The sequence below is a fragment of the Anas acuta genome, chromosome 2, assembly GCF_963932015.1.
Source record: "Anas acuta chromosome 2, bAnaAcu1.1, whole genome shotgun sequence".
Taxonomy (NCBI): domain Eukaryota; kingdom Metazoa; phylum Chordata; class Aves; order Anseriformes; family Anatidae; genus Anas; species Anas acuta.
Window position 1 is genome coordinate 153881687 of NC_088980.1, and position 25423 is coordinate 153907109.

Here is a 25423-nt window from a genome sequence, read left to right on the forward strand (position 1 = left end):
AGGAATATAAAAATAATTGGTCTTACACGCACTCCCTGACAGAAAGTAGTGGAAAGATGCCTGGCACAGAAGGGCCTTTACTTGCTTCAAAACACAGTGCTGGAAACTGGACGTGGACAAACCAAGACTAGTGGTAAAATAAAGGAAACAAGCATGCTACCACTAAAGTAACTGTTCTAAGGATGTAAAAAGAGGGGGGTATCTTGAGAAATGGGCTCACATCATCTATTTCTTACCCTATTCATGGTGAGGAACATGCGGTGGTTATAATGGAAATATTCCTAACTGCACACCTTGTATGATCTTGTGCAAGTCCTTTACTCCTTGTTCTGCTCTGTCAGCCACTCTATGAAATGACAGCAATGGTAATAAAAGTGTCTCGTATTTGCATAGTGCCTACCAAAAAAATGAGCAGAGTTGTACAAAATGCTTTAATCCTAATAAAGTTCCTTGTACAGTACTTGAAACGCGCTGCCCAGTTTGCTGGTCATTTTGTAGGAAGATCTAACATACCTGAAGGGAAACTTTAAGGTAAAATTTATATAAACTAGCTACCGGTACAAAGTCATCTAGAAGCCTCCTTGCTCCTGACAATGACTTTATTAAAAAGCATGCATTTTAATTGCGTCTTGCCATTTGTCTTTCCCTGCTGCTCAGTCCTATTTCAGTTAAATCAATATGTTTTAAGAGCCCCAGGTTTAAAATTAGCAGGTCGTTACGAGATTCCCACTTTCACAAATATAATTGCAGAGAATGATACATTGTGCTCACTGTACTTAATGGCTACAACTGATGCACAGCCAAGTCAGTTACCAGGAATATTTATACCAATACATCACCAAACCACAGATCTCTAAGTCAAGGGGCATAAAAACATTCTAGGCACAAAGCAACACGCACCAGTGCAAAGGAGTAATTTTTCCACACCAGTAGCTGTACTATTCTTCTCTGCTGTGTTCCACCACCAGGGAACAAGATTTTTATTCAATTTAAATCGGGTAACATTAGAAATCCATTACACTGTTGGTTTACACCTACGGAAAGTTAGTTCCAAACCAGTAGTGGGGAAAAAAATCAAAGAAATAATGCGATTTGATTCCAGAACAAAACAGCATCGCAAAATCCTTGCACTTTCACCTCTTCATATGAGAATTTTTTTCATTAACTGCGTTTCCTCTCACCTCATCAGTCACTGCAGTACATAGCAGAACCAGCGGTTTAATGACAACACAGAGAAACCATTTCATACACTGACTGACAACACAAGTTATAATTCAGATCTATTTTATATAACACATTAAAAATACATTTATTTATTTACTTGGCACTTTTTTCCTCTTGTCCTAGAACTTCTCCCCTACTTCTGGGCATTTTACACCCTTCTCATTTCCCAGAAATTTGAGGCTTTTAAATCCAGAATTGTCCTTTCACGTTAACAAAGACAAACATGTTATGCTTAGTGCTGTACTGCCATATAATTGTGCTTATACTACAGTAAGATGTAATTGCCTGCATTAAAACTTGGGATGTATTGGTTTGATTCCTGTTTTCACTGATAGCAGTAGAAACTTAAACAAACGGAATTACTTTAAGCAATCCTTCAACAAGAACGTTAATCCAAAGCATCTTACTAAAAGCTTGCGAAGTATGATATTTAAATCCTGTATTGCTCTGTAAGCAGTGAACGTGGAGCTCGCTGTGATGATTACCGAGTTGTTTCCCTAGGTGAAACAAAGTTGGTAAAGTAGATTCTGATGTGCCCTTTAAAAATGGCTTAGCATCAGTTACAGCTGTCACATTCTGCGCTTCCAATTTCTTCTGTGGAAAGCTACAGCATTTGACCTACTCTTTTGAAGTCCCTACAGTGATAAATTACTAAACTTCTTTCCCTTTTCTCATACTCCTGGGTAAGAGGGCTATTAAGAAAGCCACTTTTAGTGAAACAAACAGTATAACTGAAGGCTCTGCTTTTCCCTTAAGATGTACTTCAACTCCTTTGGTTAGCTGGCCACAAAGCAGCACAGACTTCCATGGATAAATATGATCCGCACCTGTGATGGAGATATCAAGAATATTTCAAGAAGAATGTTATGTCAAAGCTTAAGAAACTGAACTTGCTTGCAGATTTATTTATTCACAAATAGAGAGAAAGAAAACTGATCTATATTTAAAACAAAGAACAGAATAAAACCTTAACAATTTCAAACTAATCACGGTTATGTGGCTAAGAAAGGCCTGCATGGATTTTAAATGGCATTTATCTCAGCCTTCAGAAAAGCTCTTCTTCATTATCTGTCAATGCACTGGGTTGCCGTGGTTAATACACCACAGCAAAAGACTAAATTGATAACATTTATGAAATCTCAAAAAAGATCCAATGAACATTTGGCAAAAAGAGACTATCATCTCCAAGATGTGCTCATATTTAAACAAAAATCTAACATGAGGTTTAAATACCTTCAGCAGCAAATTTCTAGATTATTATATTTTGAATTTGACTATTTCATAAAGTAAGAAATAAGTTTTACTGATCATAACTGAATGCTCCAAGGAGAGGGCAAAGAACCTAGGATTATCCTTTCTTTTCCACCTGTTCTTCCTTACATTCAAACAGGCTAAAGGCACTTGGCAATAAGCTCCAGAGAAGAACTGTAAATAAGAAGGTGCTAATAGCAGCAGCTACAGAAATGAGCACAATTAGGATGCAGACATTGCTTGCCAACAGTAGTGATTAATGAAATGAGAGCCTAAACAAGCAGTTTGGGATGTGAAGAAAGACAATCAGGATGCAAATCCTGCAGGGTACGAAGTGTTACAGAGTCATCTAGGTTGGAAAAGACCCTTAAGATCATCAAAAGCCCACCCTTCAACCTGACCTACTGAGTCCTGTCACTAAACCATGTCCCTTAATGCCACATCCACACATCTCTTAAATACTTCCAGGGACGGCAACTGTAACACATCACCAGACAACTTCTTCCAGTGCTTGACCCCTCTTTCAGTGAAGAAATTCTTCCTGATATCCCATCTAAATCTCCCCTACTGTAACTAGAGAGTTTCCTCACGTCCTATATGATGCCACCTGAGAAAAGAGACTGACATCCTTCTCACTGCAACCTTCATTTAAGTAGTTGTAGAGAGCAATAAGGCCTCCCCTCAGCCTCCTTTTCTCCAGACTAAACAACCCCAGTTCCCTCAGTCACTCCTCCTAAGTCTTATTTTCTAGCCCCTTCACTAGCTTTGCTGATCTTCTCTGCAAATGCTTGAGCAACTCAATATCCTTCTTGTAACAAGAGGCCCAAAACCAAACCATAATATTCAAGGTGAGGTTCCACCAGTGTACAAAGGGACAATCCCTTCCCCAGTCCTGCTGCCAGACTATTGCTGATGCTGGACAGGATGCTACTGGCCTTCTTGGCCATCTGGGCACACTGCTGGTTCATGTTCACAGTATAAGGAGGACATAAAACTATTAAAGAGTGTACAAAGGAGGGCACCAATGATGGTGAAGGGTCTAGAGGGGAAGAGACATGAGGAGCAGCTGAGGTGCCTTGGTTTGTTGAGCCCAGAGCAGAGCAGGCTGAGGGGAGGCCTCATGGCGGCCTGCAGCTCCCTCACGAGGGGAGCGGAGGGGCAGGCGCTGAGCTCTGCTCTCTGGGGACAGCGACAGGACCCGAGGGAACGGCATGGAGCTGGGACAGGGGAGGGTCAGGCTGGGGGTTAGGGAAAGGTTCTGCACCCAGAGGTGGTCGGGCACTGGGACAGGCTGCCCAGGGCAGTGGGCACAGCACCGAGCCTAATGAAGTTCAAGAAGTGTTTGGACAACGCTCTCAGACACAGGGTCTGATTTTTGGGTGGTGCTGTGTGGAGCCAGGGGTTGGACTCAATGGTCCTTGTTGGATCCCTTCCAACTCAGGATCTTCTTTGATCCTATTCTATGATTCGAGGTCCTTTTCTTTTGGGCAACTTTCCAGCCACTCTTCCCCAAGCCCATCCCACAGCATCAGGTGGTTGTGACCCAAGTGCAGGACCAGCACTTAGCCGTGCTAAACGCATTTCATTTACAGAGTAATTTTTCCAGTTGTAATGTGAGAGAGAAGACAAGATCTATAAAAACTACTCTTCCAACACATCATTTTTACCCTAAACAATTGTTTACAAGCTCATTTGGTCACATCTATCACATCAGAATGATTTTTTGAGGTAGGCTGCTTGTAACTGTTCTCAGGGAAGATTTATAGCAGTAATAGCACATCATTATTAGGATCACAAGTCATAGGTGATATAACATGCTCATGATGCTACATGTAAACTTACATTTCTGAGTAAATCATTCAGAAGTTAGAAAAATTATTTCCTGTAGGTATGAGCTTTTCAGATTTGTAACAAAGAAGTCTGTCTCGCTTTAAGGACAAAACAAGAAAAGAGATAAGAAGAAGTAAATAAGATATGGGTAGTATTTATTTGGTATGTAAGTGATTTACGTAGTATGTTATTTACCAGGCTCTGAAGTTATAAACTAGCAGCTATGAGGACAAGGGTGAAGAGATCTGATTACAGAGTTATAAACTAAAAGCTACAAGGTAATAAGAGAGGAAATGGAAGAAGAAAAGATGAATTAAACTGTAGGTGAAGGGCAAGCTAGAGAACTGCAGACAGAAGGTCCTTAGTGCTGTAAAGGCACCTATGGAGCTGCAGAAGTTCAATTATGGTAAAACAAAAATTGTTCAAGTAAGATCTGAGAACATTGATTGCATTACAGCACACTTAGAGGGATTAAGATTTGAATAACTAGCTGAAAATGAAAAAGCTGCCTTGAATTTTAAGTGAAATTACATAGAACAACTGACAAATATAAAGCTACTAAACAGAACACATACACAAGACAACTTTGTGTCATACTAAGTAGCAATAGGATTTTGAAACACACTACTTTTAATTTCATGCTCACATAGGCTGAATTAAAATCTTGATTCTACTTTTAAAACCATGACAATAACTTCACTGGATATTAGATCAATATATTTAGGTATGGGAGAACCTTCACAGTTCTAGGAGATCAGAGCTGCCCTCTTTCTTAGTCTCCCCAAATCTACGTTTTTGTGCATTTCAGCTTTTGCCACCGTATTTTCCCACCAGAGCAGCTGTCTTCCTCCCAGCCAGTTCCACACTTCTGGTGAAATTAAAATGCTAGAAACTGTAATGACAAGTCTAGTGAAAATGAACACCACAAAATGTTCATCAATAACCATAAATTACTGCATGAAAATACTGCATAATTTTTTGTGAGGATAAGGTGTGGAAATACATTTGGCCATAAAGTTAATATAATATTCAGAATCAAAGAAATTATACCAAAAAAAAGGTTTTTTTTATAATTGAAATCTAGATATCAGATGCTTGAAAACATCTCCACTTAGAAGAGAATGCAAGACTCTTCCACATTCTCAGATAAGTCATTCTGGAAGAATTCCTGTGTTGCAGAACAAACTTGTGTGCTTGGGGTGAAAACAGATCTTTTAAATATTGCCTACGTTTGTTTTTTTTTCTTTAAATATACTTGAGTATGCTCTGTCCAGAGCCTGGTCTGACTTAACATGAGTCCGTTAGGAACTGGAAGACATGCTGCCACCAACAAATAGCACAATGAATAAAATAAGTACTGGTGAAAGGAAGGGTTTATGAGCCGAAGCATACAGTCAGGAGAAAATGGTGCTTTTGGCAGGCATGTAGTGAATCTATCCAAAACTTCTACATCGACACAACGCAAAATTTAAATGCTTCCTTCAAATAAAATGGCAAAAAGGAAGTAGTCAAAGTTGTAAAACATTCTGAATTGAAATTGCTGCTGCTACTCTGACAATACTGAACGTAAAATAGCAGATGAGATGAATGAACTAAATTTATTCAAATCCAGGGGGGAAGCTTTTTTTTTCCTCCCATGGCTCTAGAGAATAGCGTTAGTAAAATGTTTTCTTCGTGTTCTGAAGTACAAACCTCTCTAGAGCCCAACAGTGTTCATCTTTTGATGTTACTATTCACAGGATACAGTTGGCGAGCAGAAATAGTGTTGAATATTCAACTATTAATAAAACGAAAAGCACTCAAAGGAATATTGCCAAACTCGGCAGGGAAGGAAAGTTAAGTGTGATGAGACCCAAACTACTCAAAAACTGCAGGCTTTCATCCAAACCTAGATCATAATCACCTTTTGTCAGCCACGTACCAATGACCAAGAACTCAGATCTCACTCTTTTTTGCCGAAAAAATCTACTATCATTTTTCTCTTTATCTCAGGGGAAACAGCAATCTTTGGCCAGAAAGCAAATAAAAACCAAGATGCTAACCTGGGGAACGTTGATTTGGCTCATGGCTACTTGCTGGGCAGACTTCAGGAAACGTGACTTGTTTTCTGGTATTTAACTCAGAAATTCCTATTAACCAATCAAAAAATATTCTTTGTAATAGAAATTACCTTGGGAAGTGAAAGAGCTTTGACCAGGATTTTATATTATCTACCACAGGCTTGAAAGTTATTAGGGAAATAAGTAGAGAGACTTGTGTCTTCATTCTTTTTTTCTTCGTAAGATCCGATGTGTGTAATACCAAAGGAGAACTCCCAGGCACACAATTTACAAGCACAGCACTGAATGCCAATGTAAGACAATGTTGAAGTAGAACATTAAGTTGCATTATACATTTGTGCCTAAAATCTCACTGCTAAATACACGTTTATGCAAATAGAAAGACGTAAATGAAATACTAAGAGTGCTCTGCAGATTCAGCATCTCCACTAATTTCAGCAGGATCTAGAACTATTCAAAAATGCTGAGAAAAATCAAACTGTTTGTTTACAGGGTTAAACATAGAATAGCTTCAAGGTATCAAACATCAAATGATTTTGAGCTTAAAGCACTAATAATATAAACCTTATCTCAATTAACAGCATACTTTCATTAAAAATGAAGAGCATAGCCTGAGAAAGGCATGAAAAAAATAGTCCAGTATCTTGTTTTAATACACTAAATCAGAAAAGAAACACCACGAACGGTGTATGAAATTAGATTATCTCTACATATTGTATTTTAACACTTTGTGCCATTTACTGATAGTACAGGAGGAACACAGTAGATTACACAACCAGATTACTTAAACCTCAGCAGCTGAATCTCTAGAATTACAGCCCAGGTTCAGTTTGCAAAAGCAAATCCTCATGAACACACAAGTTTCAAAACAAGTAAGTAACTGTGAGCTAATGCTCTATGAATTATAAGGTGGTCCTCAGATTGCCATACAACTGACCATTAATTGATGTCTATGATTAACAGTTTAAATCAGGATTTTTAAAAAAAAATCCACACAATGTATTCAAAGTCTTCTTTTGCCCAACTAAGACTTCTCCATTTCAGCTCCTGTTTTGGTCCTTTGTAACCGTAGGGTCTTGCAGCCTTTCTTAATTCCAGATTTCTTCCAAAGAAACCAGGGACAATGTGTTGAACCAATATGTCCTGATGGATAATTCTCATTTTCACCTTATGACAAAAAGGACTTACCAGTGGATTATCTTTACCTGGTGGTAATCACTGTGACATTAAGGACCAAATTTCCACAGATCAGATTGCTGTATAAGGCTCAGGTCACTAACATGTGGCATTGAGTAAGACTGTGCATCTTCCATCACTGAGCTGAACTAGTCTAGGCCAAATAATCTCAGCTTCCAAGCAGGAAAACCAGTACAGAATTCCCTGGTTTAAAAATAACACATTTTCTACTGAGAGATGACAGTATTTCTTTTAATTTTTAAATTGCAGTTTAGATACTCAGCAGCTGAGCATCTAAAAACACTGCAGTGTTATTCAGAAAAGTACCAGCTCCAGCCATGAAACAGACCATTTCACCTACCAGTATAACCACAGCAACGCAGAGCCAAGCATGGGCTAACTCACTCTGCCGTAGAGATGCACCCCAGAAGGACCAAGGGATTTAAGACAACGCTTACCAAATTACTCAGTGGTGAGCAGTAGGAAAGAGTACATCTGGACATAACATTATACTGTGATATGCTTTTCAGCTTGAGGGTGTAAGCAAGCTTTATGATGAGATCATGCAGCAATTTTTGTAGGAAATTTATGAGATCATTATAACAGTCATTTCCAGAAGCCGGTGACTGGTTTATTAGAAGACAGCCCGTAGCAAAATTGAAAACGAAGATTGCAAAGAAGTTCAAACGCAATACTGGCAATATCCAATATTGAAGCGGAAGGAAAAAAAGAAGGAAGGAAGTCAAATACGAAGGGAAGACTTAAGAATCAAGACTTATAAATAAACCAACAATGACATTTCAGAAACAGCGTCAGGAGAAGCATTAATTTCTATTAATTTTCATTTGCAAAAATTCAGCTGTCTTGGCAAGATCGGTTAATGCACGCCATAGAGGATTGAAAAATCACTACTGTTCCTGCGTATTCACAACAGACATCTATTGCTAAATCGTGAATAAATACTAGCAGAGTATGTGTCCATAGCATATCCAAATTCTTTAAGAACTTTCTTGTTTCTTAACTTAAAAGTTCCCACTTGCTTCTTACCACAGTCCTTGTCAAACCATTTTAATTGCCCAGACTATTACAAGATTAACCTTAAAACATAAGCAAGCAATTCTCCTGAAAGGCACTGTGCAGGGCATGGCCATAGCCCACACACACTGAACAATCATGCAGCAACTGAGAGAACCTGATGTACCTTCTAAGGAGGTTCTAGGGCATTCAGAAAGATTCATAAATATGAAATATTTTAAGATTCAGGTTCAAAGAGAATCTTGGACCATTTCTCTTTGATATATCCCAGCTTGCTAATGCATACAACAATGTTCCTACTGAGAAAAAGCCTTTACATTTGACAATGAACGTCTATTTGTGTATTCTGAAAGATATCCTGTGTGAAATCAAGTAAAGTCAGAAACAAAAATAACAGCAAATTCCTCAGAACCCAGCCAAGATACAATCTGATTTTTAAATAAAAAACAGTCTGTTGACTCAATTAATTAGAATAACTGCCTGATATTTTAACTTGGAATTTTCCACTGGTCGATATTAATTATTTTTTATTCAGATGAAGAACTCTGTCAAAGTAGAGAGCTGTTGCAAAGAGAAGTAAACAGTAACGTACAGAAGTAGTAGGCAAAAGCTGGATATAACACCTTACCATAGATGACTAGTATAAATCAAATGGTTGATTTATAGTGGCTTAATAGGGACAAGCTGAAATAATATCATAATTATTTATAAAAACATGGTAAATGCAAATGGAAGTTACAGAAATGGTGATCTGTTAAAATGGATCTAGCCATGACAGTATACACTCCAAAGATGGTGTTACCCTACTGTGGTTTTCTCTCTCCTCAACCAAAACATGTCAGTCTTAATAATTTTGGAAAAATAGAAATCACATCTTTCCTCCCATTAATGTCCCCTGCAATTACGTGATCTGAATGGTATAATTTAAGTAATTAGAGATAATTTTGTAGACTTCCTCCAGAATTTTATTCTGTTGGCTACTTTAACTCCCTGATTTTTTGTTTTTCCTGTTGATTCTCTGTAAATCATCTCTTCTAAACTTACAAAAATGCAGTTATTAAAAGAGTTCTAGAAGAGGCGTTAACATGGTAAATTAATAATTTCAAGCATGCTGTGGGAGCTGTATTACAGTCATATAAAAACCAGGCTCAATGCACAGGTAACTTTAATAAGCAAGGAACCCTGTAACATTATCAGAATTTGTGTTCTCTCTTCAACATAGATTTGGCTACCTGCAAGGTCCTTCCATACAAAATACCAATTAATAAATTCAAACTGCATTCAGCAAACACCAATAGAATCAAGTTCGTGCATTCCCACCAGACTGTTGAAAGAACACATTCTTGCTTTACAGGTCTCCAAGGTCCTTACAAAACCATCACAAAGGTCACCGTGAACCTGCAACTTTTCAGTTGCCAGGACAACTGGCTAACAACCAGAAAGTGCACCAAAGGGATTCTTCCATGTGTTTGGTACGTGGAAATTCTGCGTTTCTGGACTTTTATTCCCATTTCACAATAATATTCTCCTTGCTTGCATAAATCATAAGTGTTCAGTAGAACATAAATTCTTACACAAACTTCTGTGCTTGAAAATTAATGGTGAACATTTTACTAGCTTCAAACTGTTTTCTCAATCATGGTGATTTATCTTTATGAGCAACTTGGAAGTACCTCACTATGTCAAAAAATACAAAGAAAGCCTTTACTAGTGTGGTTTTTTAATCATCTCATATGCTGTCATCAACCTTTTTGTACTGCAGAACCAAATGAGAGAGAATTATTTGTACTAATGATTCAAAAGAAACATATTTATAAATTAATAGTGTCCCCTGTTTATTCATCAAATAGAACTGTAAATAACCTCATTGGGAAAAAAAGTAAATTCAGATCCAAAGTGTGTTATTGAAAAAAAAGCAAAGCCTAGGCGTCCTTCTCAGTCAAAGGCTTGCCAAGCCAAAACTGCTGTGTACAAAAGTGGAGAGAAATTCAGAGGGAATGAATTAACGCAGAATTCATGCAGGAAACATATCAAACATTACATGGCATGTAAAACACGCACCAAAGCTATGAAAGAGACCAATTAAGTCCTAGGCTACGTTTTTTATAATCCTTGCTATCTTAGTCTTAAATTATATCTCCTGCAAATCAGGCCAGTAAAGTACAACTGTTCTCATTTCCCTGCTGAAAACAAGAAGTTTGTATTTCGAACAGGTAAGAACTTTTTGTTCTGTTTTCAAAGAAAAACACACAGTAGCTTTCTCCAGGTAAGACTCTCAGAGTGCAGCTCCTAACCCACCCAGTTGTTCTTTCATCCTGCTACATTTATTTATTTTTCATTTGTCTCTCTCAATTGTTCTGTTACTTATATGAGCACCTCTAAAATGCTAAGCACGGGAAGTGCGAAGGTAAGACTTTGATCCTTTGACCCTTTACTTTTTAATCCCAGAACCGTAACGTAGCATAATGAAAACTAAATTTTTCACTTAGTTTTACGACACTTTCTTACCTTCACGTGACTGAAGTCACCAGCTTTGCTGCTTTCTTGTGGATTAACAGGTTTCGCCTCTACTCTTGGTTTGACAACCTGCCGAAAAGGACTGGAAAGTGGAAGTCCGCTGACACTGATTCCATCTAGAAAAACAATAAATTAAATTACTTTCTCTTTAAATGTTATATTTTAGTCCAACAAATCTGTATCTGTTTTATTAAAGGGAGAGAAAGAAAGGAAACATTAATATTTTATACAAAAAGGAAAAACAAATTAAGGATTATTTTGCTATATTCTGCTCTAGAAGCCAAAAAATAAAGAGGAATACACATAAAATTGTGCGACTCAGAGGAAAAGAAGGGAACTGCATTTGAAAAAAAAAAACAATACAGATGTCAGAGTTCATAATGTAAAATTAGTTTTAATATTTGCAATATTAAAAAAGAACGAAATGAAAGTTTGTGCTTTGCCATGATAATGGCCCTATTAAAAGCTTAATATCTTTTAAAAACTTCCAATATCGGGTCTGAGGATTCATTTTCCAAATATATATTTTATAAGAAAAAATATAAATAATTGATGTGTCATACCATATACTGACACCGAATATATACAATATTTCTTCTGTATAATAAAGAATGGAAACTAAGCTTTACATTGTAATAGTCAACAAAAAGTTTAACTGAAATAGATAGTCTTTATATTTTTTTCTTTATTGTTGGTAAGTTTGTATACCTTGAAGGTAAATAAAGACACTTCATCGTATTTGGGTGTGTCAACCTCCTGGAGCCACATACTAAATCATTAAAATGCATAATTATGTTTAATCAAAAAAAATCAGGGGAATTAAAAAAATAAAATAATGGAGTTTTAACATATATTAAGAATTAGACTTAAAAATTTATTATTCGGTTTCTTATTATTTAGGCTTATATTCAAAGCCCAGAGTAGTATTTTGTTCCTCTATGCTGTGCATAGCAAATGCAATCCACAAAATCCAATTAAATACAAACAAAATCTCGTATGTCAACAAACACACATAACTAAACATAGGGGAAATGCAAAATTACTGTACAAAAATCAAACATACTTCCTCTTTGGAAGCTGTCCTTATCAAATTTTATCCGCTAGATCCCTTTCTGGTTCCACGGATGGCCTCAAATCTGGACCTGCTGCAGGTACATTCCTCAAAGGCTCAAAACCAGAAGAGCAAGACAAAGCATGAATTTTTTTGCCCTATTAAATTTCACGTGTATCCCAGTAAGAAAACATGGGAATCTCCAATGTTCTTTTACTTCCAAACTCCTTTCGAATATGAATAATGTCAAACTATTTTATGAATAACATCAGATTTGACGGTGCTGATTTGGGAGACTTACTAGTCAAAGAACAAAGAAGAATTTAATTGACAATTAACTAATAAAAAAAAAAACAGTGCAAAGAACAATTCATATTTCTCAGGCATTTCCATCACCAGCTGTCATAAACATCATCTGCTCAATGAAATCAGAGCACTCAAGACTTCTTTAAAAGGTCAATAACCTTCACAGATTCTAGCAAAAGATGTATTCACGTGCAGTGACGTTTTTCATGTGGGCAAAGCCACAAGAGTGCAAGGAAAACACATGGTACTACTTTGAAACTTATGCGCCATAAGTCTGGTTTTCCTCATTGTTAGAATTCTCCTGTTAATCTCTATAAATGCTCAAATTAAAAGACATATTTGTTCCACATGGGTCCACTCCAGAAAATCAATCAGCAGCATCTAACTGATGAGAAAACAGAAGGGGTGAGTCAGATTAGCACAGCTACAAATGGAGAAGACAATCATATGGGCTGTTATATGACGATCCTGGAGAACTGCAAACAGAATCAGTTACACAGTATTTAAATATATAGATACATTCAGCAACAGCAAAAGAAAACCTTTCCTCTAATAACATTGCTACATTATATCATGCAGGAGTCTAGCCCATGGACATCAGGGAAAAGGAACGGTCATGAAAACAAGAACAAATTTTGCATGTGCTAACGGGTTTTTTATTTCTAACTTGCATAAGAAATAACGAGATATCAAAACAATCCTAAACCAGCTCTTAACATCTCTTTAAAGCCAAGTGATATCAAAGCAAATTTACTTATTAGACTAACGTTTGAGACAATAATACATTAAAACATTCAAGTCAGTTGGCAGAAGAGTTGGCAGTAGATAACTTTAAGGTCCCTTCCAGCCCAAGCCATCCCATGACTCTGTGATTCGAAGTTTGCCAGCAACACTGTTGATAACTACACTGGAGAGCTTTGAAATGCACTCTTTTCAATGATAGTAAGAAATTTTACCTGAAGAAAAATCCTCTTGTCAAATGGATGAATTAATTTCATCAGCTACATATTTAGAAGAAAAGGAGGTGATTGGTGCACACATTTGCACATAAACCATGAAAGCAACCAAATATGAAATATCTCATAGCACTTGTCTTATCTTCCATTTTTAAGACCCAAGGTTTCCTTTCTTTGTTAAAAGACTAGTTAATACCTAAAACATTCAATAGACCTGCAACTAATGCCTTTTGTAAGCTATTTTGTCTCCTAAAGACAATTTTATTTTCATTTTCTCAGAAAAATGAAAAGACAGAAGTTAGTTTAAACCATTTCTAGGGGGGAAGTGGAATTTTTTTTAATCTCCAAATTGCACCTTCGGGCAAAAGGAGGTAAGACATCAAAGAGAACACTGATCCTGCTTCAGGCTAAAAGGAAAGTCTTAGGGAATCACCACTGTGTTCAAACTTTTGTTTCTAGTTTGGGGCACTGTGGCATTGCGTATAACAAGGTCTGGCACAAGGCACTGCATGTACTTCAAATGGCTCACCCCTCCACGACTTTGACTATACAAGGACTCTTCATTGCCAGAGGACAAAAACAATTAATGTTCTCCTGCTAGCCAGTTGTTTTAGATTATTTCACATTTTCAGGTGTTTGACCAGGCAGCAAAGTTGGCTAGCTAGTTCACAAACTGCTCCGTTGCACTGCATTCAGCACTCATCACAGAATGGGGAAATTCTGTCAAAAGTATTGGTAGGTTGCTGAACTTGGTGACTACAGACAAAGAAAAAAAAAAAAAAAAGGTAACTGAAAAAATTAAAGCAATTCACCAGAAGTTTTAAATTACTTCGCATTTATATTTTATGAGTTTTCATAGTGAAATACATTTTATTTTCTCTCATGAGGTTTAGAGATTTGAAGATGCTACATCCTCCACGTTCCTAATGTCAAACAGCTTGAGCAGCCTTTCACTATAAAAAGAACAATTGTCTTGCTACTCGGTCCAGAAATCTTTCTAATTTCTGGAATTCACATTGAACATTTCCATGGTAACAGCACATGACCAACACTTTTTCCATGGTAACTGCGAAAAAGCAGCTTGCTTTTCCAACATCGCAGGCATTTCTGTCATAACAGAGCGAAATCTCTTCCCAGCATTTCCTCTCTCCTCTCAAATGTTAAGTAAATTGTCAATTTAACTTCATTAGCCACTTTCGCAGTAGGCTGCGCAGACGAATCCCACACAATCTTATAATTGAATGAGGGAAAGTTTACTAAGGTGGTTAAACTTCTCGATTTACAAGGCAGGGACTGAACGAGCTGCCGCGGGGCACTTTCCCTCGTGTACAAACCCACAGCCCCGTGGCAATGCAGCAAGGTGGTGTGATCACTGGGCTGATCCAGGTGACAAAAACACAAATACTTTTAAACAGGTACAGCACAACCGTGGGAGCTGCAAACTCTGTTTGTATTTTATCAAACTCTGATGTATTCTAAATATATGTGAAAGGTAAAACATGTGGGGTGTCTGCAGGTGTTGGAGGGGCCTCTGTGGGCAGGGCCCAGCTGAGCCCAGCACCAAGCTGGCGGCACCTCAGGGAAACCAGATTTCCAAAAGGGCAGAGCGGGCACAGGCCGAGGAGGAGGCCCAAGGCGAGGGAGAAGCAGCAGAGGGCCCAGGCCCCAGGAGGAGGAGGGCAGGAGGGGCTCCAAGCCCACAGGCAGCAGGGATTCCCCGGCAGCCCTGCAGAGCCCCCGCTGGAGCAGATCTCCACCCTGCAGCCCGGGGAGGGCCCATGCCACAGCAGGGGGACATTTCCTGAGGGAGCTGCGGCCATGGGGAGCCCCCGTGGGAGCAGGGTGTTCCTGAGGGGCTGCAGCCCGGGGCAGGGGGAGGTGGTGGTGTTTTTATTTTAAGTTAAATTAATTTTCCTGAGGTCAAGTCTGTTTTGCCTGTTTTGGTAATTAATAAGTGATCTCCCAATCTTTCTCACAACCCCGAAGCTTTTTCATCCTGTTTTCATCCCCCATCCTGCTGAGGAGAGGCAGCAAACAAGTAGCTGGGTGGATATTTGGCCCTTAGCGAAAGTTAACCTGCCAGAGATTAAAAACTATAAAAACATGGAGTAACACCTTTGTAACACAAGTGCTGTGGCAGTATGAAATTATAAGCCAAGAGGATCTGTCAGAATTCTTGAAAAGTATTGAACTTGAAACATAAGACGTGAAAATTAAATGTCCTCTGAGCCCAGGTATTTATTTTGTCCATCAACTGTCTGATAGAAATTTCAGTACATAAAGCCTCTCCGAAAAATATTGTTAACAGTTTCAGAGTACTTTCAGCACAAAGGAAAAAGACTGAAGTAGTTCATGACAGGGGAGAGACAGAATGCTTGCCAAACACCAATGTGTGTTTTTTTCTTTGAAAAATGAACAAATGATCGTGTATTCAGCTGGAAGTGAAAAGTCTGCAGAACTCTAGGAACTTGCCGTCTCTGGATACTGCAACAATGTCCTGCTTTTGGCTGGAATAGAGTTAATTTTCTTCAGAGTAGCTCCTGTGGTGCTATGTTTTGGATTTGTGATGAACACAGTGTTGACAACTCATGGATGGTTTGGTTGTTCCTGAGCAGTGCTCATGCACATGAGGTGTCTTCTGTTTTTCACACTGTCTGGTCAGCGGGGAGGCTGGGGGTGCACAAGAAGTTTGGAGGGGAAACAACCATAACAGGTGACCCCAAATAACCAAAGGGATATTACATACCATACGGCATCGTGCTCAGCAATAACAGCTCTTTGGGGGCAGAGGGGTAACTGGTTGCCTGTGGGGACTAAACCACAACAAACAGGGCAATAACTCAAGAGCAGTCAAGAGTACTTATTCCTTCCCTCTCTCAAAAACATGCTTAAAACTATGCACAGGAGACAAGAGTTAGCAGTGCACCCAGTGATGCTACCAGGAATGCATCAGCTCTCTGGCTCCCAGGGCCACAGCAGAGATGACACGGAGCAGAGTGAGCACTTCTTTGAAGCTCCGTTACATTTGAAGAGTTTAATATCTGACATATAATATTTGACATAATTTTTGACATAATATTTGACATAATATTTGAAGAGTTTAATAATTGACAATAGGAATGTAGTATAAGTAAGGATACATTATTGAGGTTGATGAACTAGTACTGAGAAGTTAGACAAAGGAAGCAAGTGTAAAAAAATAAATGTAGTCAAAGGCTAGAGATTATTTATGCACACTACATTAGATGCCAAATTAAAGAGCCTCAGCGAGGAAACAGCACAACAGGAAACTTAATAGGATGATGGGTTAAATAGCCTGTAAGTCCCAATAATAAATTTATTATTGTTTGCCTCATGTCTGCCTTACTATTTACTTTGTAAAGATTTGAGGCCTAAAATACTTCTTCCTACATGTTCCTGTAGAAGCTTGTACAGTTGATAAAGGCTAAAGTTCCATGGTGCTTATATACTGTTAAAAAATAAAAATAAAAAATCCTTATCAGTCTAATTATCACAAAGGAAAGGTTAAAAGACATTTGGAAGAGAAAAAGGCACCTTATCTTCTGTAAACACTGAAATTAGAATTCAAAAAAGAAATCTGCAAGAAAAGTTCTCAAAAAAATCAAGAACTTTTTTTCAAAGTAATGCGGTGATTAATTTATGGAGGACAGAAGAGTTTGTAGGTAAAGAAAAAAACCTCGGTGCAACCAAAATGAAAACTGATATCTTCAAACTGTAAAGACAAAAAAGTTAGGAATGAAATAAATGAGAAAATATTCTGAATGACATAATGCAATAAAGGCAACCAAAGGTACTAACACAAATGATCTTACTGAAATACCTGAGGACTTCAGAAATACTATCCTAATAGAATTGTCCAGGCTATGTTGTTTTGCAGACTTTTCAAGAACCCACTTAAACTCATAACCAGATATCTTTCTAACAAAGAAAGATCTTGTGTATAAGCTATATAAGCATAGGAACGTTAAATGAATAAAGCCTACCTTTGTATTTTATTTAAGTAGACTTTAGTATTATATTTAAGCAGAAGAGCAACAAAGTAATTATGAAATAGATTTACAATGGTCTCGTATACCAGTATTAAAACCATTCAGATCACTGCTGTTAGAAATAAGCTATTATTTGTCTGCAAACCTTCCTCCCCCAGAGAAGGGAAGGAGATACTTCAGGCATGGTTTGGCTTCTCTTAGCATCTAGTTACTTAGTTCCTTTGATGAGTTTATGAATTTAAATATTCTCGCATCTGTCTTTAGGCTCCCTATAAACAGAACAAACGAACACTAACATTTCCACATAATGAAGCACTCATTGCAGTTTAATTAATTTACCTTGCAAAACAGTATCCCCATCTGATAGAAGCTTTTTTTAAAGCCTCTTTCCCACTAACAAGTTACCAATTATAAAACAATCAAAAAAGAGCAGCTATTGTTCTTTTCCTGTTTAGCATCAGGGAAAAACTGGATTTCAGAAATTACGCTATAATGACTTGGAAGAATTAATTATCCTCATGATGTGAGCATCCTGTTGACCTCTTTCATTTACCAGCAGGGAGAGGCCTTACTGCTGAAGCTCCTTAGGCCAGGCTGTACCAAGCAATGCTGTGCTTCCTCCTGTCTTACTCTGTGATTCTAACAACCTTAAAATTGAATTAAATACACACACTGGATTTCTTGGCCAGAGAACCAAGAATGTACACAGAAGGATCCTTGAAACACCCAGTTCAGGGAAAAAAACTTCATTAGTATTTGCAGCAAAGAGGATTCTTAGAGAGAACCCCTAAATCTTGGGCAAGTACCTTCAAGACATAAGCCTGGGCTTCTTAATCATCATTAACAAATACAAGTGTCTCTAGAACACCTGCCCAGCTGTTCAAAGTGTTTGCAAATTATTTCTAAAAATAGTAAGCCAAGACAATGTCATGTTTTAATGGGATGCACATTCTTCTGTGGTATTATCTTGCATGTTATTAGGCTGTATTTGCACAAACCCAACTTCCAGAGTGGAAGCCTATGAAACGCAAAGCGAATGGCATGTTCCTGACGTAACAGCTAGGGTCTTATAAAACTTGGTGATTAGGTGATAAATGTTAAATGAAATTCAGTATAAATATATGGAAAACAAAAACAATCTTAACATTAAGTGTAAATATTATTGTACAGAAGCAAGCTTGTGGTATTGTACAGAAGCAAGCTCGTGGAGCTGATTCACAGATTCACGAACCCACCAATTCAACACTGAGGAATGGTTAAAAAAAAGTAACCCAGGTGTGCATTACTGCATTATTGTAAGGCAAGTAATAGAAAAAGTAAGGAGTATCATTAGGTCAGTACAGAATCACAGAGATCACCTTTCAAAGAGTGTACATAGACTACCTCAAGGATATAGAGCTGACGGTGTTCAAAAGGGACAAGACTGAGAAACAGATGGCACTCTTTCCATGACAAGGACAGCAAAGCCAGATAGAAATCTTCAGACTATGAAAGAGACCACTGTGAGAATAACACTGGGAGAACACGTAACATCACAAGTGTCAGCACGATGTTTAGGAGATGGATTGTTAGCTGTTCCTTGCAATACAGACACTAGGTAATATCAGAAGGATACCAATAGGTTGAAAGCTGATAAAAGTAATTTAACTGTGAATCCTCGTGGCACAGCTTGCTGTACCAGCCTGGCAGAGAGCGCAAAGAATGTTATGACAAAGAAACCCACTGAGAATGAGTAAGAGTGCCTAAAAACAGAGAAACCGTACCAGACTCTGGAAGTTCCACAGCTAACAAGTCAGCACGCAAACACCTAAAGGAAAGGAGCATATATATTCAAAATTTTCCCTATATTCTCCCACAGGCATCTGCTCTTAGCCACTATCAGACAGGATATTGGACTAGACGGTCATTGATCTGATCCTGTACAGCCACTCATGTGTTTTTGCTTCCTTTAATCTAGAAGAACATCTAACATTTTTCTTTACCAGGCAGTATACCATCAACACACAAGAATTAGATCAGCAATTCTGATTGATAACTTAGTTTACTTTCCAATTGGATAAGTGTATCATCGCAAACATCTGCAATTTATCCTCTCCGTCCTATCTTCAGATTACAAACAAAAGGAAACAATTTCAGCAGCAAATGAAAACAGATCAAAGTAACAGATGCCCGGCTAAGGACATTACTTTTAAAAGACAGAAGTATTTTGATCATCGTTGTAAATCTGGTCCTCAAAAGAAAAAGGTACCATAGCTACCATATGATTAAAAGCCATGGCAGAGTTGCCACTGACTTTCTTAGCTCTCGATTGTTCTTCATATCAGGATGCTACCTGCTTCTTTAAAAAGTACAGTATTCATTCAGAGTATTAATATATATACATATTCCTTCAAGAAACACAGAAAAAAAAAACAGTAGCAAGTTAAAATGTCCATGTACTTAGCATTTCTACTAATACTTTCAAATTGCACGTGGTACATATCCCCAAAAGACACCAGACCTCTGAACAAATACTAATGGATCCTGCTCCTTTATCGTTACTGAAGGAGAAAACACTGAATTCCTTCCAGGCTATAGGTGAAGAAGCTGTAGACAGAAATAACAGAGTAATAATGTTCTTCCAGGATTTTTTTCATAGCTGATCACATAAAAGTAGGATTATTTTTTTTATTATTATTTTTATTATTTTTTTTAAAGAAAAAAAAGAGGCCCAAATCCACTGTTCCACAACTGCTTGATGTCAGTAACAAGACAAAAGCATGTTATCCTCTCCTTCTACAGCATATTTTATTTGGACATGATTTCACCTAAAAAACTGCTGGGAACATGCAGCTTTGCAGCGCCTTTAAAGATTTTGGACGGCGGGTCAATGGCAGATTTTGTTTTCTTTTTCTGAGAGTTACAAAAATAAAGAGAAATAACAGAACTGGCACTAAAGGGCATAACGTCGACCTTTTAAGATTCTGACTTTCATAATTATTTTGCAAATTATATTGATTACATTGATCAAGTTCCTCCTCATCTCCATGACTCAGATTCCTTTCCTATTGATGTCAACTAGAAGGACAAATACAAATAAAACCAAAGTTTCTGAAGTTCAATTAAAATTTTGAATCAACTGGCCTATACCATTTTCTTTACCATTTCAAAAGCCTTAGCATAAAAATAATTAAAAATGGAGTCCTGCAAAGTAAATCTAATTGTTACTGAACAAAACCCATAGCTTTAGTTAAGTCCTAATTTTTTTGATTTTTTTTATACCAGTAAAGTTTAAAAGCAAAGAAGTCTTTTAAACTTTATTAACACAATAAAATGTCTGCCTAAATGCATTTGCGAGGTAAATCGCAGAATTCAGTCCCTTTTGCCCCGAGTAAGCTATACATACCATCTTGTTCTATTTTTTCTATTTTGAAAATATTTGTATTTTAATTACACCAATAATGCACACCTGCAAGTGAATCCTGGGAAAGAGGCCAAATAATAATTATGATATGGTTTTCTTTAAAATACAGGAATATCTTGTTTTGGCAAGTTAATTCAATTAGTGTAAATATAGCAGGCAATTGAAAAAATACAGAGTATAGCAATTACTCCAGTAAGACTTTGTGTTCATCATAAAGAGGAAATCCTTATTACAAGTATCTGGTACTTGTAATTCTGGATAATTCTAATACAAGCAAACGTGTTGTTGTTTTTTTGATTCAAAAGAAGCTATGAGTTTAAGCATGTTTTTTTCTCTAAAATATAAATATTAGGAAGATTACGCCCTACGTTAGAGTACGTCACTTCTGGCAAAACTGCAGTCAGCCATTATAAACAATTCTATGAGCTCAGATAAAGAAATAATCAACTTCACGTTCAGTTCTCTTTAAGCCCATTGCTGTTTGTAAGCTCCATTTTTCTTCATTTTCTTAAGATAAGGATACAAAGGGACACATAAATGGAAGAATTAAAAAGAATCATGAAAGATTTAAAAACATAGCAAGATGATGTCTCATAGTGAAAAGTTTTGCTCAAACTATCCCACCCCACATTGTCACAAAAACTCAATCTTGAGTCCACACACCTCACTGAAGAGTTGCCTTTGCATTACAAGACAGAACACAGAAACATGTAGCCACATCACACATAATGTATTAAAAAGAACAGCACAACAGCTGGATAAGTGCTTCTCAGAAGGTCACAGAATCCTTTTAAGCAAGAAGAAATTAAGAACTCACCGTCATTGAGATCTTGCAGAAGGTTTTCTTGGCATGAGAAGTCCAGCTTCACTTTGATGTTTACAGTAAAAATTGCAATCTTCCCAGGTCTTAGAGGGAACTGGGAGAGCGTATCTTCTAGCTTCCAACTCAAGAAGTCACCATACAGCTTCTCTGTATTAAAAAAAACAATATTTCATTAGCATAACCACCATGCCAAGAATGTTTTATTTTATAGCTGTTGTACAGAGCATTAACTGATTTGCCATCTTCTGTTTAAATTCTAAAATATTTAGAATTAAGGCATCGAAAGTGAACGTAATACTAGAATTACATCAGAGAGATTACTGAGATTGGCCTGAAAGCATGTAGATGAGAGAGATGAAAAAAAAATTAGGTGAAGAACACTAACAAGAAAACATTTATAGATTGCACAATAGGCGGTATTAAATATACACTTTGAATACTCAAGAACACATCAAAATATTGCATCAAAATAAACCAGTTACAGTTCTGAAACACCTGTGACATCATTATACAATTCCTTAACAAGCAATAGAGAAGACTAGGAAGATCAATGATTTTCAGTTATTTATAAAATAAAGTACTTTCTCAAAACTGAAAAACATAAAGTATACAGGACCCAAACCTTAAGGAATAGCGTGCCTTAAAACTTATGTATCTGAGAAATTATTTACCAGTGGTCCACATGAGACACAACATCTGTCACTATTAGCTCCTCTGTCCTAGGCCTGAAGTGCCAGAAGGGACAATACAAGGAAAAAATTTATTATTTATTGCTTATCAATACCTTGAGGTCCATTAACCAGCTCTGCAGCCTCCTTAGTGCTCCAGTAAGATCCAAAGATCCATTTTGAAATAATGAAGAGCAGAAATCAAGTCCACTTTGGAAAGAGGGGTGAGTTAAGCTGTGCTATTTCAAGCTCCAAGGTAACATGGGGACTACAGAAAGTCACAGAGCTCATCTCTGCTTTGTACCAGCCTACTGTATTTAACAGCACATCAGTGTGTTGGCGCTTCAGAGCCTCTCCAAAACCATCCTCTAAGACCCATCTTTGAGAAACCAGGCTGGGAAGGCTGCCTCCATAAACTACAGCCTAGCATTAAGGATCTAGCAAGAAAAGTAATTAGAATTCCAGTCAGAAGTTTATTAATTTGCCCAGAAACAACTGCATCTAGAAGAAAAATATTTTCCATTAACTGCAACTTAAACAGTTGGTCTGCTTGAGATAATGATCTTCTTTCTTTCCACATCAAATCCATTTTAAAACTTCTCAAGAAGAACAACAACAAGGTAAAAAATAAAAAAAATCCTGCTAACAATTGTTTCCTTGAAGTCACCTCCACTTCATCTAATGATTTAGTTGTAACCATATCTTCATTCTGATTTTATTTTCAAGAAGTTTAACAAGTAGAGTGATCTCTATCCCCCTTTTTCAAAGAAGTAAAACTGTAATGTGCTACAGGGATGTTTTTCCCCAATGCAAGCAAAGCAGAACGATGTATCCCAAGCACCTGAGCCTATCTCCAGCGTGATGAACAAATTGTTTCCAAAATGTATTTTCATTAAGGAGGAGATTTATCTGAAGATATTGGACTGAAAAGACTTTGAGTGAGAACAGCCCCTGCAGGTATTAAGGTACCCACCAGATTCTCTCTAATTTAACATTTGTAATTACAAGACAAAGTCTGAATGCTCAAGCTCAAAGTTTAACTGCAGAGAAAAATCCAGTTAATACTTAGCTGTCACTGGTTTATCCTTTAATATTGTTGTTTTCTTTGCCTTGTTTAGCAGTCATTATCCCAATGAATTATACAATTGCATAGGGATTCAAACCTTTTAGCTGAGTGGTAAAAATTCTTGGTGTAGGGCATGTCTTCAGGCAGTTTCCAGAGTCCAAAATTTGTCGTTAACAAACTGAATTTGCAAGCAACTTCTAGTAAAGAGTGGAAATTAATGACTTGTTTTACCTTTTAACTAGAGACTAAATCACTAAAATCATAGAAATATCATATTGCAATTCACCCACAATCTAACTTCGGGTTCGCTCTAAGTTCTACAGGTTTGAAGATCTGTAGAAGCAATTGCACGTTAGCAATTTATAAAAACTCCATGGAATTGCAAGTCTTTCAAGATTCAATTCTTTCCAAACTTAAGCCCCCAGACAATTCTGTTTGTGTTTTTTTGTTTGTTTTTCTTTTGTTTTGCCATGACTTTCTGAACAAACATGTCTATAAAATTCCTTACTGAAATAATTAAACTTTGGGTGGAGGCATCTAAATTTGCATGTCTATTAAAGCCATTGCGAGGAGTCGTATCTATCTGTTTTTACCTTACAACCACCACAAGTTCCCAAAAAGCCTGTAGCAGGATTGCTAATATTTCTATCAAAATTATTTGCTTATAACCAGTTAAAAAAAACAAATGCCAATCCACAGAGGCAGGCAGTACAGGAGGCTTCAAAATGTGATTAGATGAATTAATGAGAGAATCACAGAATCACAGAATTTCTAGGTTGGAAGAGACCTCAAGATCATCGAGTCCAACCTCTGACCTAACACTAACAGTTCTCCACTAAACCATATCCCTAAGCTCTGTTAGTAATTCAACTACATTTCTTTGAAGGCAGCATCCAGACATTCTTACTAGGGATTTACTGCATCTTTTCTGCATTTTCAGTCTCTAGGATATTTCCCAAAATTGCAGAATGACAGACTGGCTGAGGCTGGAGGCCAACCCCTGCTCAAGCAGGACCACCAGAGCTGGCTGCCCATGACCATGCCCAGCCATCTTTTGAAGACGTCCAAGGACAGAGACTGAGTCGTCTCTCAGGGCAGCCCGTGCACAGCACCAAAACATTTCCTTAAACATTTTACTTAAAGAAAAATAAAGTAAAATAATTTTATTTAACCGCTTCTTCTGCTCAGTGGGCACTGCTCCTGGCGATGCCATGGCCATGTCACAGGGGACAGAATGTTGGCGGTGGCCGTGTCACAGGGGGAGCGGCTATAAAAGGGCCGCAGCAGGCCAGGCCGGCCAGTCCGGCCGAGGAGCAGCCAGATGAGTTGGGGCTGAGAAGGGGGAGGAGAGGCCCTCCAGGGCAATGAAGGGCGGCCGATCCCCTCCAGCTGTTGTTTTTTTTTTATTATTTATTATTACAGATAGAATCCTGGAAAACGACAGAGCAAGACCATGGCTACAGCCTTCTTCCAGCACTCCACTGGAGACGGGTCAACATCAGACAGGAGAGATCGCTGGACTCCACGGCCACTTGCTAAGGAAGGTCAACACCCAGTCCCTTCCCATATTGTGCCGCTGGCACCAGCCCCACTGGTGTCACGGCCACATCACAGTGGGGCTGGGGACATGGTGGGCCCAGGAGAGGCCTGGTATTACACGTGGACGGTTCTCTTCTTGCCTAGCCTCAGCGCTGGACACGTACGTGAGCCCATAACACGTCAACAGTCGACAGGACAGATCCCTGGACTTCATGGCCACATGCTGAGGAAGGTCAAATCCCAGTCCCTTCCCATATTGTGCTGCTGGCACCAGCCCCACTGGTGTCACGGCCACATCGCAGTGGGGCTGCTGACACAGTGGGCCCAGGAGAGGCCTGGTATTACACATGGGTGGTTCTCTTCTTGCCTAGCCTCAGCGCTGGACACGGACACGAGCCCACGACATCTCAACATTCGACAGGAGAGATCCCTGGACTTCATGGCCACATGCTGAGGAAGGTCAAATCCCAGTCCCTTCCCACATTGTGCCGCTGGCACCAGCCCCACT

General features: G+C 38.1%; 1 protein-coding gene across 5 annotated transcripts in view; it reads right to left on the reverse strand.

Annotated features, from left to right (window-relative positions):
- TRAPPC9 (trafficking protein particle complex subunit 9) overlaps positions 1-25423 on the reverse strand; it is a 479897-nt gene that overhangs the window by 357896 nt on the left and 96578 nt on the right. For all 5 annotated transcript variants that reach the window (XM_068672718.1, XM_068672714.1, XM_068672715.1 and 2 more), the window contains 2 exons: positions 21637-21789; positions 11085-11209 (listed from right to left, as the gene is read on the reverse strand). In XM_068672718.1, the coding sequence (XP_068528819.1) occupies positions 11085-11209; positions 21637-21789 (278 nt within the window). The remainder of the gene's footprint in view (positions 1-11084; positions 11210-21636; positions 21790-25423) is intronic.